A 12315-nucleotide genomic window follows, 5' to 3' on the forward strand; every position below is an offset into this window, starting at 1 on the left:
TTTCTGAAGACAATAGCCAATCTCAAGAAGTAGGCGTGACCTTAGGTGAGACTGACCATATAAAAAGCCCGTCTGTCCAGAGAGGACTTCTTTTACAGGGAAGACTGGCTGAGTTTGCAGCTTCCAGGCTTCAGGGAGCAGAGAGTTCCTACTGACCCTGATAGCAGCAGACCTTCCAGACCTTTCAGAGCTTCCAGAGGTAAGACCACTCAGTAGACCCTGGTGAGTATGGAATTTACAGTAAATATCTTCATGCCTACTTTCTCCTCTACAAATACTTTCAATTTAGCTGTTGTCCTGGTTGGATCTTGTCCAAGCAAACAAACAGCTTTCCTAGTTATTTAAAATGACATCAAGATTTAAAATATCTGTGTAACTAGAGCATTTGTAATATAATAATATTTATTATATTAAATTGATGATTTTTTATTCTTTTTTTTACTTAAAAAAATTTTTTTAATGTTCATATTTGACAGAGAGAGAGAGAGACAGAGTCCAAGTGGGGGGACGGACAGAGAGAAGGAGACACAGAATCTGAAGCAGGCTCCAGGCTCCAAACTGTCAGCACAGAGCCCAGTGTGGGGCACGGACTCATGAACTGTCAGATCATGACATGAGCCGAAGTCGGATGCTTAACTGACTGAGCTACCCAGGCGCCCCGATTATTTTTTTTTTAAGTTTTGTTTTGTTTTTTGTTTCTTTTTAGCATTTATTAATTTTTGAAAGGCAGAGAGAGACAGAGCATGAATGGGGGAGGAGTAGAGAGAGAGGGAGACACAGAATCTGAAGCAGGCTCCAGGCTCTGAGCTGTCAGCACAGAGCTTGACGCGGGGCTCAAACTCCGAAACGCAAGATCATGACCTGAGCCGAAGTCGGCTGTTCAACCAACTGAGCCACCCAGGTGCCCCAGCGCCCCGATTATTTTTTATTCGATTATCTTATGTGTTACTAAGTTTTTTTAGGTCTTAGAGATTTATGCAGTTTGTATGCAATTTCGGAACTCATAAAGCACCTGAAATGTTCAACATAATGTATGTATGTGATAGTCTTTATAGCCATCAACATGAAAGTTTAGTGTGCTGAATTAGTTAGAAACCCTTTGTTGTAAAAGTCCTACTATGCTCTCCTTCTAAAACCTTCAGTTTGCAGACTAGATTTAAAAGGCTCTTACCAATGGGTAAGGACTCCCAAGAAGTGGCATTGATCACCATGGGGAAATACCAAAAATACAGATGAACTGATCATGCTTCTCTTAACTACATCTCTGTACTTTCTAGTGCAGAAAGAAAATCCAAATACTTATTCTCTTTTTTGTTTGTTAAAAAAAAAAAAAGATTAATCATTGCTCGTTAGCACTGTGACTTGAACGTTCACCAGTTCAAGATGTGAAGATGTTCTGATGATCTGAACTGACTCTGGGAAAAATCCTTTTCCAAACTAGAAATAAAAGATAATTTTTACACTTTATTTCCTTTACAAAAAAATTTTTTTTAATATTTATTTATTTTTGTGGGAGAGAGAAAGACAGAACATGAGTGGGGGAGGGGCAGAGGGGGAGGGAGACACAGAACCTGAAGCAGGCTCTAGGCTCGGAGCTGCCAGTACAAAGCCTGATGTGAGGCTCAAACTCATAAACTGCGAGATCATGACCTGAGCCGAAGTCAGATGCTTAACCGACTGAGCCACCCAGGTGCCCCTAGACTTTATTTCCTGAAAGGAGAAGTTTGCTATTAAAGTTAGAAGCACAAATTCAACTGCTTACAGTTGCAGGAGTCAAAGTTGAAGGCAACACTGATTAAATTAAACAAGCTTAAATTAAACCTAATCAGTTTTATTTATTTTTAGAAAAGTACACCTGTCAGTTTGGAGACAGTATACATGGAGGCTGTTAGCATAGAGATGAAGTGTCTGTGTGTATATGTGTGCCTGTGTTACAGTCATGAAAATAGACAGAAACACATGCAGAGAGAGAGAGTCAGGGTGGGGAGAGGGGAGATTGAGATTCTATATAGGCTTCTGCACCAATCAGCTAAGAAATGTAACTCTGTAATTATCCTTTCACTCCCTGTCCCAGTCTTTGAGGGGCAGTAGTTTAGCTCTGATTGGGAAATTGACTGTCTATTTGACATTTATTTATTTTTGAGAGGCAGAGACACAGTGTGAGTGGGGAAGGGGCAGAGAGAGAGGGAGGAACACAGAATCTGAAGCAGACCCAGGCTCTGAGCTGTCAGCACAGAGCCCTACACGGGGTTTGAGTTCACAGACCGTAAGATCATGACCTGAACCAAAGTCAGATGCTTGACCAACTGAGCCACCCAGGAGCCCCAAGAACACTGTCTATTTGAAACCAAAAAGATGGTGAGGACACTTTCGTCCCATTTTTTCATTTGTAGCATAGCATAAACCCAACGTATCTATATCTACCATGCCTCCCTTTGTGCTGGAGTTAAATTAATAGGTGGATTAGTTAGAGCTCAAGCAGACAAGCTTTTGTCTAAAGGTTTTCCCCCACCTCATCAGGACAGAAGAATGACTTTCTCTCTCTCTCTCTTTTTTTTTTAAAGATGTACAGAAATATGGATTTGGACACCTTGCAAGCCTTGCAGAACGAACTCATCTGCTCCATTTGTATGAACTACTACATAGACCCTGTCACCATTGACTGTGGGCATAGCTTTTGCAGTCCCTGCCTGCACCTCTGCTGGGAGGAAGCCCAGACCCTAATGTCCTGCCCTGAGTGCAGGGGAATTTCAGAGAAATCAGACTTCAAAACCAATATTGCGCTCAAGAAACTGGCATCCCTTGCCAGACGGGCCAGAGTTTACCACACCAACAGCTCCAATGAGCAGATCTGTGTGGTACACAAGAAAGCAAAGGAGTTCTTCTGTGAGGCTGACAAGAGCCTGCTGTGTGGGCTCTGCTCTGAATCACCAGAGCATGTGGCTCATGGCCACAGTCCAGTCCAGTGGGCTGCTGAGGAACACAGAGTAAGTGGTGGCTCTAGAGCAGTTTGGACTCATAGGCTTCTAAGTCCGAGAGAAAGATGAGGAAAATGATCATGAAGTTGATGTGAGTGGAGATAGTGAAGGTGGTGATTTTTCAATATAAATACCAAGACCAATATCCTTTCAGTGTGTTGACCAATTTTGACTCTATAATCATAGCTACGTTGATCCTTTAGTAAGGGAAATTTCCTTAGAAACATTGTCCAAATCTGTGTGTTTGATGTAATTGTGGGGTAAGTGGCTACTACCAGGAACACTGGCTTCTGATGCAAGCTTGATGCCTTCATAGTCAGGTTATATAAAAATGTGAGTGCCAGTTTCTCAGGAAATGGGTAATATTATCTATAGACTACCCTCAAATCTCTATTACGTTTGTCACCTCTGATATCACAAATATTAGAATCAAATTAGATAATGCAGAGAAATCTGGCCACTCCATGCTAACTCAAGATTACTGGTTTCTCAGCCACTGACTTTTCCCATAGATAAGGGGATGAAATCTATAATATTATCTTCTGTGTTGCTAAAGCTCATGGTTATTTTGCAGGAGAAACTTCTGAAGAGAATGGGCTCTTTATGGAACATGACTCAAGAAATGCAAAATAATCTGAATCAAGAAGCTAACAAAATCCAGTCATTTGAGGTAAGAATGAAAATGTTCTATCTGTTTTTATGCAGATTGACATAATGGTGGTTTAGATTTTTGGCTACATTTAAGTTGCCAATTAAAGGATCATTTTTTTTTCCATGAAAAAGTAATGGTTTCAAATGATAGATCAGTAATCACAGATATACAGGCCAATAAAAGCTAGTGCAAAGAATTCTGGTATATGGGATACCCAGGGCATGCGAGATATTCCTAGTCCAACCCTACAGGTTTAGATAAACCTCCTTAGACACTGAGTTTAAGAAAACATTGTAATAGGGGTGCCTGGTGATTCAGTTGGTTAAGCGTCCAACTCTTTTTTTCTTAATTTTTTAAAATATTTATTTATTTTAGAGAGAGAGAGAGAGACAGAGTGCTAGCTAGCAGGGGAGGGGCAAAGGGAGAGGGAGACACAGAATTCGAAGCAGGCTCCAGGCTCCAAGCTGTCAGCACAGAGTCCAATGTGGGGCTGGAACTCATGAACCATGAGATCATGACCTGATCCGAAGTTGGATGCTTAACCGAGTGAGCCACCCAGACACCCCAAGCATCCAACTCTTGATTTTAGCTCAGTTCATAATCTCTTGGTTTGTAAGATCGAGTCCCGCATCAGGCTCTATGCTGAAAGCTCTCTCTGCCCTTCCCTTGCTCCTGCGTGCTCTCTCTCTCTCTCTCTCTCTCTCTCTCGAAATAAACAAACTTAAAAATAAAATAAAACATTGCAATGAATTTGGCTGTGAAGAAGAGGAGAGCCATAGGGTAGCACCGAGAGGAAAAGTAGAGAATTTAAAGATCTGTAAAGTGTGGTGTATACATAAGTATTTTTAAACATTTAGAAAAATCAGACAAAGGAACAAAAGAAAAGGAGGTTCAGGTAAGAGAGGAAATAATTGATGGAGCATCACAGCAAGATAGCCTGGGACCTCTTAGAGAGCTTGATTTGAACAGGGAAGGCATCTAAGAACATAGACAAAGGGTGAACATAAAGGACTAGCAAATATTCCAGACGTTTGGAGATATGAGGTACGAAGTTTGTCAAGTACTTTCTCAATGACACCAAGGAAGTAGGATTTGAAGGTTGAGGTTTTCTGTTTTGAGTGAGGCTAACCCTTTACACCTACCATCTCCTCAGGACTATGTGCTTTTAAGGAAAGTGATGATCAAAATGCAGTATCAGAAAATGCATCTGTTTCTCCGCGAGGAGGAGCAACTCCATCTGGAGACACTGGAGAAAGAGGCGGAGGAGATTTTGCAACAACTCCGGGAAAGTGCATTCAGAATGACCCAACAGAAAGCAAGCCTGAAAGAAATGTACAAAGAGCTGACTGAGATGTGCCACAAGCCTGACCTGGAGCTGCTCCAGGTGAGAAGGCAGGGTTCATCCTCAGAGACAGGAATCCTTTTTTGGGCAATGTTGCCATGACATTGAAATGCTAACAGCATAGGGGCGCCTGGGTGGCGCAGTCGGTTAAGCGTCCGACTTCAGCCAGGTCACGATCTCGCGGTCCGTGAGTTCGAGCCCCGCGTCGGGCTCTGGGCTGATGGCTCGGAGCCTGGAGCCTGTTTCCGATTCTGTGTCTCCCTCTCTCTCTGCCCCTCCCCCGTTCATGCTGTGTCTCTCTCTGTCCCAAAAATAAATAAAAAACGTTGAAAAAAAATTTATAAAAAAAAGAAAAAAATGCTAACAGCATATACCATTACTCTCAGCAAAGTCATGATGCTTATTGACTCCCATCATTCTGTTTGTCCAACCATTTATTTCTTCATACCCTGGTAATCTTTGGGAGACTTTTTCCCATTTAGGAGCTAACCTACAGCAAAATTATTGCTGTGTAATCAGAAGTACTAATCACATGGATAAATGATCCAAAATCAGAAAAACCTGGGGCGCCTGGGTGGCGCAGTCGGTTAAGCGTCCGACTTCAGCCAGGTCACGATCTCGCGGTCCGTGAGTTCGAGCCCCGCGTCGGGCTCTGGGCTGATGGCTCAGAGCCTGGAGCCTGTTTCCGATTCTGTGTCTCCCTCTCTCTCTGCCCCTCCCCCGTTCATGCTGTGTCTCTCTGTCCCAAAAATAAATAAAAAACGTTGAAAAAAAATTAAAAAAAAAAAAAGAAAAACCTTATAACCAGAGGAAGGTTAGCTATGTTGGAGTAATTCTCAATTTATGTTCCCCTAATCCATTGTCACTCTCTGTTTCCCCCACTCCAGAAATAACTTGCTGAAGACACTGAGATTTTGCCCTCTGACTAGGCAAGGGTTGTAGAATTTGGCAACCAATTTTACTGCACTCTATAACTTTTTGAAATGTAATTTCTCTGTTTTGCTTTCATTTTTACCGCAAATGATCAGATCTCTTCTTGGGAATAAGACTGGGCTCTGAGTGACAGTGGAAACCTAGATCGTGTTGCATCTCTGCACAGCCCCTTCCTGACCTCCTTCTTTCCTTAATATATCCTGAGGAACTCTGTCATGCTTTAGTTTAGGTTCTATTAAGGTAGTCTCTGATTGTTCCTTAGAGGGGAATGAGAGAAAAAAAATACATAATTTAAGCAAACAAACAAGAATACTTAGAGAAGCAAAAAAACAAAACTCTCATGATTAACATTACTTTTTTTTTCCCTTACAGGACTTGGGAAATGTATTGCAAAGGTGAGTTTCCACTAATGGTTACTGATTGCTGAGCAAGTCTCTTGTTCTTATTGATAAAGTGGATGGACATGTTTTGAGCTCTTAAAATCATTCTCTGTGGCTACTTTCTGTTGTTGTTTGTTGTTGTTGAAGCTTATTTATTTATATTTGAGAGAGTGAGAGCGAGAACACAAGCAGGGGAAGGACAGAGAGAGAGAGGGAGAGAGAGAATCCCAAGCAGGCTCCACACTGTCAACATGGAGCCCGGTGTGGGGCTCAATCCCACAATCTGAGATGGCAACCTGTGTAGAAACCAAGAGTCAGATGCTTAACTGACTGAGCCACCCAGGTGCCCCTCTGTGGCTACTTTCTATTTCTTTTTAAAGAAGCCTAAAGACCTTCTGCTCCTCAGTTTTCTTTTTGTGTGGATGAATTAAAATATACTTCAAACCATGCAACATTTTGGGCTCTGTTCCACTCACTGCTCCCAAATCCTCTCCCACCTCACCACAGTAAAACTTACCGAAGGAATTTTTCTAAGGTGTAACAGAAGGGGTTCCTACCCTAGAGAGTTGGAGGTGAAAAAGACAAGAAAGATGGATATTCCCCAAGAATGGATAGGAGGGGAGTGTGATTTTGTTCCCAGCAGTAGTAATGATCTCACCTATTCCATCACAACACATCCGGTGGTAGGCAGGGCCTCACAGGAAATGGCTTCCTGGTGCCCATTGAGGGGGGTCAGACCCTGGGGACCAAAGCTGCCAGGCTGAAAGTAGATTCTCTTGCTGGACAGAAAAGAACAAAACTGTTTGACTCAGTGGGCTCTCCCCTTTTAGACACTGAATATATCATTAGTGACTGTGCAGACCGACCTCCCAAAGGCTTTGCCTGAACATTGTGCTCTCTGTAAGACCTCAGGATCTTTGCTTTGCCTGAGGTGGAATAGAGGGAGGGAATGATCCTCAGTAATTTGCGAAATGAAATAATATCTGAGAAGAATGGAGAAGTTGGAGTTTGATATAATTTAAATTTAGAAAAAAAGGTAAAGTAACGTTTCCCATATTCCCAAGAGCGTGGAATACAATGTATTCCCAACAAACCAAAATGGGAGAATTCTGATGAAAACTCTTTGAGTAAACACTGCTGCTTTTGTAATCTAGTGTGGTTGACCTTTGGCCCAGAAGTGTAACTGATGTCATTCTTTACAGGACTGAATTGGTGCAGGTGCAAAAGCCTCAGCCCATGATTCCAGAGCTCACCTTGCACGGCATCACAGGAATCCTAGACATACTGAACAACTTCAGAGGTAAGAATCAGCCCTTTGGCAATCAGGCCTCAATTTCTTTAGTGGTTCTTGGGGATGATTCTCCTTTCTCTTTTAATTTTGTTTTTTCTGACATGAAGGTAGTGTGTGACTTTCCAAACTTATTATCTCTTTTCTCTCTAAAGAGTCATGTTACAATGATAAAGACTAAATTTTCCAACTTATACTTTACTGAAAATGCAAAGCACGATACATATTTTTTAGTTGTTTCTGACACAAAGAGAGCAAGAGAAGAGTAATCAGGTTGGTCGTGTAGTTATGAAGAGCTAGAATATTTAGTTCTCAGAGTAACAATCAATATGTATGTTTATTCAGTTTACTCCAGTCTTGAAAGCTTAAATATGGCATTGGTGGTTTTAGCTTTTTCTATATTCCAAGTGCCTTTATCACGCATTGTACAAAGACTATTTATTACTTATAAAATCAGAAAGCTTTGACAGAGAAAGACCAAAATTGTCATTGGCAGAATAATTTTAATGTTATTAGAGCAATCTCAAAGCCACTGAAAGGCAAGGGATGTGTGAACAGGGCTGAAACAGAGTGGGCCCACAACAGAGAGTAGGTCTAGACAGCAGAGGGCTAAAATTGGGATTTGACTAAATCCAGGGTCTGAACAGATAATGTAAAGCCACAACATTCTTTTCAGAAGCTTCTAAACTAAGCATACGTGGATTTCTATAAAATTTTTGACATTTGAAAATGTCACAGGTACAAGTTATATGCCAGTCAATACCCACATAATAGCTAGGTGATACTTATTTATTAAATAGTATTAAAGATAAACAACACAGCAAGAGTTTTCTGAAGTAAAGACAAAAAATGAGGTGTGTCCTGAAATAAATTATCCAGACTGACATTAAATGACTGCTTCACACAGTTCACAGTATGTCTGGATGTTTTTCCTTTTTCTGTATGATTTGAAGGGTTTCTGTGCTATAGAGGCAGTCACAACTCTTGCTCTTCATAGATAAGCCATCTGAACTCTCTTCACTCTTTTCTTTTGTATTTCCTTGAAGGAGGGGAAATGAAGAGGTCATTGGTGGGTAGAAAATCTTTGCCCCTCAGGACATGGAAACCCATTCACTGACCTAATTTTTGCCTCTCTTTGTAGTGGGTAATGTGCTGAGTCAGGAAGCCACCGGTCGCTACATGTGCGTTTCTGAGGATGCTGGAAGTGTGATGTTTGGAGTCACCCATCCTGGTGTGTCCAGAGAGCCTGAGAGCCTGGCGAGCTTTGCAGCCTGGGGACCTCAGGTCTTCACCTCTGGTAAACATTACTGGGAGGTGGATGTCACATACTCCCCAAATTGGATTCTGGGAGTCTGTAAAGATTCCTTTATGAGTGATATTGATATCATTAATGATCCTGAGGCAGCATTTCTTCTGTTTTCTTTGAAGATAAACAATCGTTATAGTCTCTCCACCAACTCCCCGCCCTTAATTCAGTATGTGAAAAGGCCTCTGGGTCAGATTGGAGTATTTCTGGATTACGAAAATGGAACTGTGAGCTTCTATGATGTTTGCAAAAGTTCCCTCATATACAGTTTCCTTCCTTCCTCCTTCTCTTTCCCTCTGAAGCCTTTCCTTTGCTTTGGTTCCCTCTGAAAAAACAAGTTTTGTGAGCATTTATTTGATGAATTCCCATGTCTGAGGAAATTCCTATCATGAAACCTTTTCATGTAAAACAACAGGTTAATAAGGGTCTTTGAGCACACTGACTTAAGGGAACAGAACCATTGTACGTTTATAAAATGGCATTAACTATGTTGACTATATAAATTTGTGTATTAAATTTTCTTTTAATAAAAAATTGTTTATTTTGGAGCATTTTCTGGAATATAATCAATGCCTTTTCTTCTTTCTTTATTTTTATTTAACTTGTTTTATTTTTTATTTTTTTAAATTTACATACAAATTAGTTAGCATATAGTGCAACAATGATTTCAGGAGTAGATTCCTTAGTGCCCCTTCCCCCATTTAGCCCATCCCCCCCTCCCACAACCGTTCCCGGAACCCTCAGTTTGTTCTCCATATTTATGAGTCTCTTCTGTTTTGTCCCCCTCCCTGTTTTTATATTATTTTTGTTTCCCTTCCCTTATGTTCATCTGTTTTGTCTCTTCAACTCCTCATATGAGTGAAGTAATATTATTTTTGTCTTTCTCTGACTGACTAATTTCACTTAGCATACATAATACCCTCCAGTTCCATCCATGTCATTGCAAATGGCATGATTTCATTCTTTTTGATTGCCAAGTAATACCCCATTGTATATATATATATATATATATATATATATATATATATATACCACATCTTCCTTATCCATTCATCCATGGATGGACATTTGGGCTCTTCCTGTACTTTGGTTACTGTTGATAGTGCTGCCATAAACATGGGGGTGCATGTGTCCCTTCAAAACAGCACACTTGTATCCCTTGGATAAATGCCTAGTATTGCAATTGCTGGCTCGCAGGGTAGTTCTATTTTTAGTTTTTTGAGAAACCTCCATACTGTTTCCCAGAGTGGCTGCACCAGCTTGCATTCCCACCAACAATGCAAAAGAGATCCTCTTTCTCCACATCCTCGCCAACATCTGTTGTTGCCTGAGTTGTTAATGTTAACCATCCTGACAGGTGTCAGGTGGTATCTCATGGTGGTTTTGATTTGTATTCCCCTGATGATGAATGATGTGGAGCATTTTTTCATGTGTCGGTTGGCCATCTGGATGTCTGCTTTGGAGAAGTGTCTATTCATGTCTTTTGCCCATTTCTTTGCTGGATTTTTTGTTTTTTGGGTGTTGAGTTTGATAAGTTCCTTACAGATTTTGGATACTAACCCTTTATCTGATATGTCGTTTGCAGATATCTTCTCCCATTCTGTCAGTTGCCTTTTAGTTTTGCTGTTTGTTTCCTTTGCTGTGCAGAAGCTTTTTATTTTGATGAGGTCCCAGTAGTTCATTTTTGCTTTTGTTTCCCTTGCCTCCAGAGATGTGTTGAGTAAGAAGTTGCTGTGGCCAAGGTCAAAGAGGTTTTTGCCTGCTTTCTCCTCAAGGATTTTGATGGCTTCCTGTCTCACGTTTAGGTCTTTCAGCCATCTTGAGTTTATTTTTGATTGTGGTGTAAGAAGCTGGTCCAGGTTCATTCTTCTGCACATCGCTGTCCAGTTTTCACAGCACCACCTGCTGAAGATACTGTGTTTATTCCATTGGATATTCTTTCCTGCTTTGTCAAAGATTAGTTGGCCACATGTTTATGGGTCCATTTCTGGGCTCTCTATTCTGTTCCATTGATCTGAGTGTCTGTTCTTGTGCCAGCCTTTTCTTCTTCTTTTTTTAATAACAGTTTTAGTAAGATGAAATTTACTTACCATAAAAGTCATTCCTCTAAAGTATATACATAATTCAGAGGCACCTGGGTGACTCAGTCGGTTACCCGTCCAACTCTTGATTTCAGCTCAGGTCACGATCTCACGGTTTGTGAAATTGAGGCCCACATGGGGCTTCGTGCTGACAACGTGGAGCTTGCTTGGGATTCTCTGTCTCTCCATCTGTCTCTGCCCCTCCCCCTCTCTTTCTTTCAAAAATAAAAAAATTATAAAGTACATAATTCAGTGGTTTTTAGTAATATCCCAAGAGTTGTGCAACTATCATAACGATTTAATCCCAGGACATTTCCATCACCCCCAAAAGAAATAAATACCCTCTAATACTTACTCCCTTTTCACCCTCTCATCCCTTGTCAACCTCAACTCTCCTTGCAGTCTGTATGGATTTGTCTATCATATACATTTCATGCAAAGTCAGTCACACACAGCATGTGGCTTTCTGTATTTTTATTTTTGTATTTTGTAAACATTCACATAATGTTTTCAAGGCTCCTCTGCATTGTGAGCAATGTGTTTTACTTGCATGTTTGAACCAGATTGGGGTAGAAGAAATGAAGTGGTATATATCTCAGCTTAGTATGCAAAAGGAGTGATGCTTAATCTTCTCTTCAAGGCTGACCTAGTTGGATAAATCCAAGTATCTGACAGGCATTATCATTCCTCTAAACCTTAGTCATTCATCGAATCTTGACTGATTATCAACAAACTTTCATCAAATTGGTAGACACTTATTAGATTGAAACTTATTAGACTGATACTTATTAGGTTGAAAATTCTAAGAGAGTAGAGGCAGTATTTGTCTCACTTACAACTCTATTCCCACTATTCAATGCAGTACTTAGACCATAAAATACAATAAATTAAATGAATAAATAAATGAGCAAAAGAGTTAATGTAAGCAAATATTATTTCAGCATTGAAACATGATTTTTCAGAATACAGCTAACATAATAGGATGAAAAATACTAATGGGAAATGTCAACAACAGACAAGAAATAGATTAATTTCCAGACTCATAGACAAGAAAAGTCTTGTAAAACTAAGTATTTTAAGGTATGAAATACCGACAGCATAATTTTATTCTGTAGTGTTGATTTTGAGATTTCCCTAGGATAATCAATATAATCTAGTAGAAGATGAAGACCCTACATAAAGTGATAAAGTGATAGGGAAACAAGAAATAACACTTTGAATAATGGAGACTATCAGTTTCTAAACTGACATATGTGTTAAATTACTTACTAAACATAAAGTGGTATTAACTTCTCTAAGCAGTGCATAAAACAAAACCTGTTTAGATTTGAAAAAATAATACAGATGATAGAGAA

At 40.2% G+C, this 12315-nt stretch overlaps 1 protein-coding gene across 1 annotated transcript; it reads left to right on the forward strand.

Moving 5' to 3' along the window:
* On the forward strand, nt 1-9417 carry LOC121039525 (tripartite motif-containing protein 64-like). The gene is made up of 7 exons (XM_040489766.1): nt 1-199; nt 2565-2987; nt 3553-3648; nt 4784-5014; nt 6278-6300; nt 7488-7585; nt 8715-9417. Exons 2-7 carry the CDS (start codon nt 2565-2567, stop codon nt 9206-9208), a joined length of 1365 nt encoding a protein of 454 aa, XP_040345700.1. The 5' UTR covers nt 1-199; the 3' UTR covers nt 9209-9417.
* Nucleotides 9418-12315: the final 2898 nt, after the last annotated feature.

Source organism: Herpailurus yagouaroundi, unplaced genomic scaffold (assembly GCF_014898765.1).
Source record: "Herpailurus yagouaroundi ecotype Mexico unplaced genomic scaffold, PumYag 180, whole genome shotgun sequence".
Lineage (NCBI taxonomy): Eukaryota > Metazoa > Chordata > Mammalia > Carnivora > Felidae > Herpailurus > Herpailurus yagouaroundi.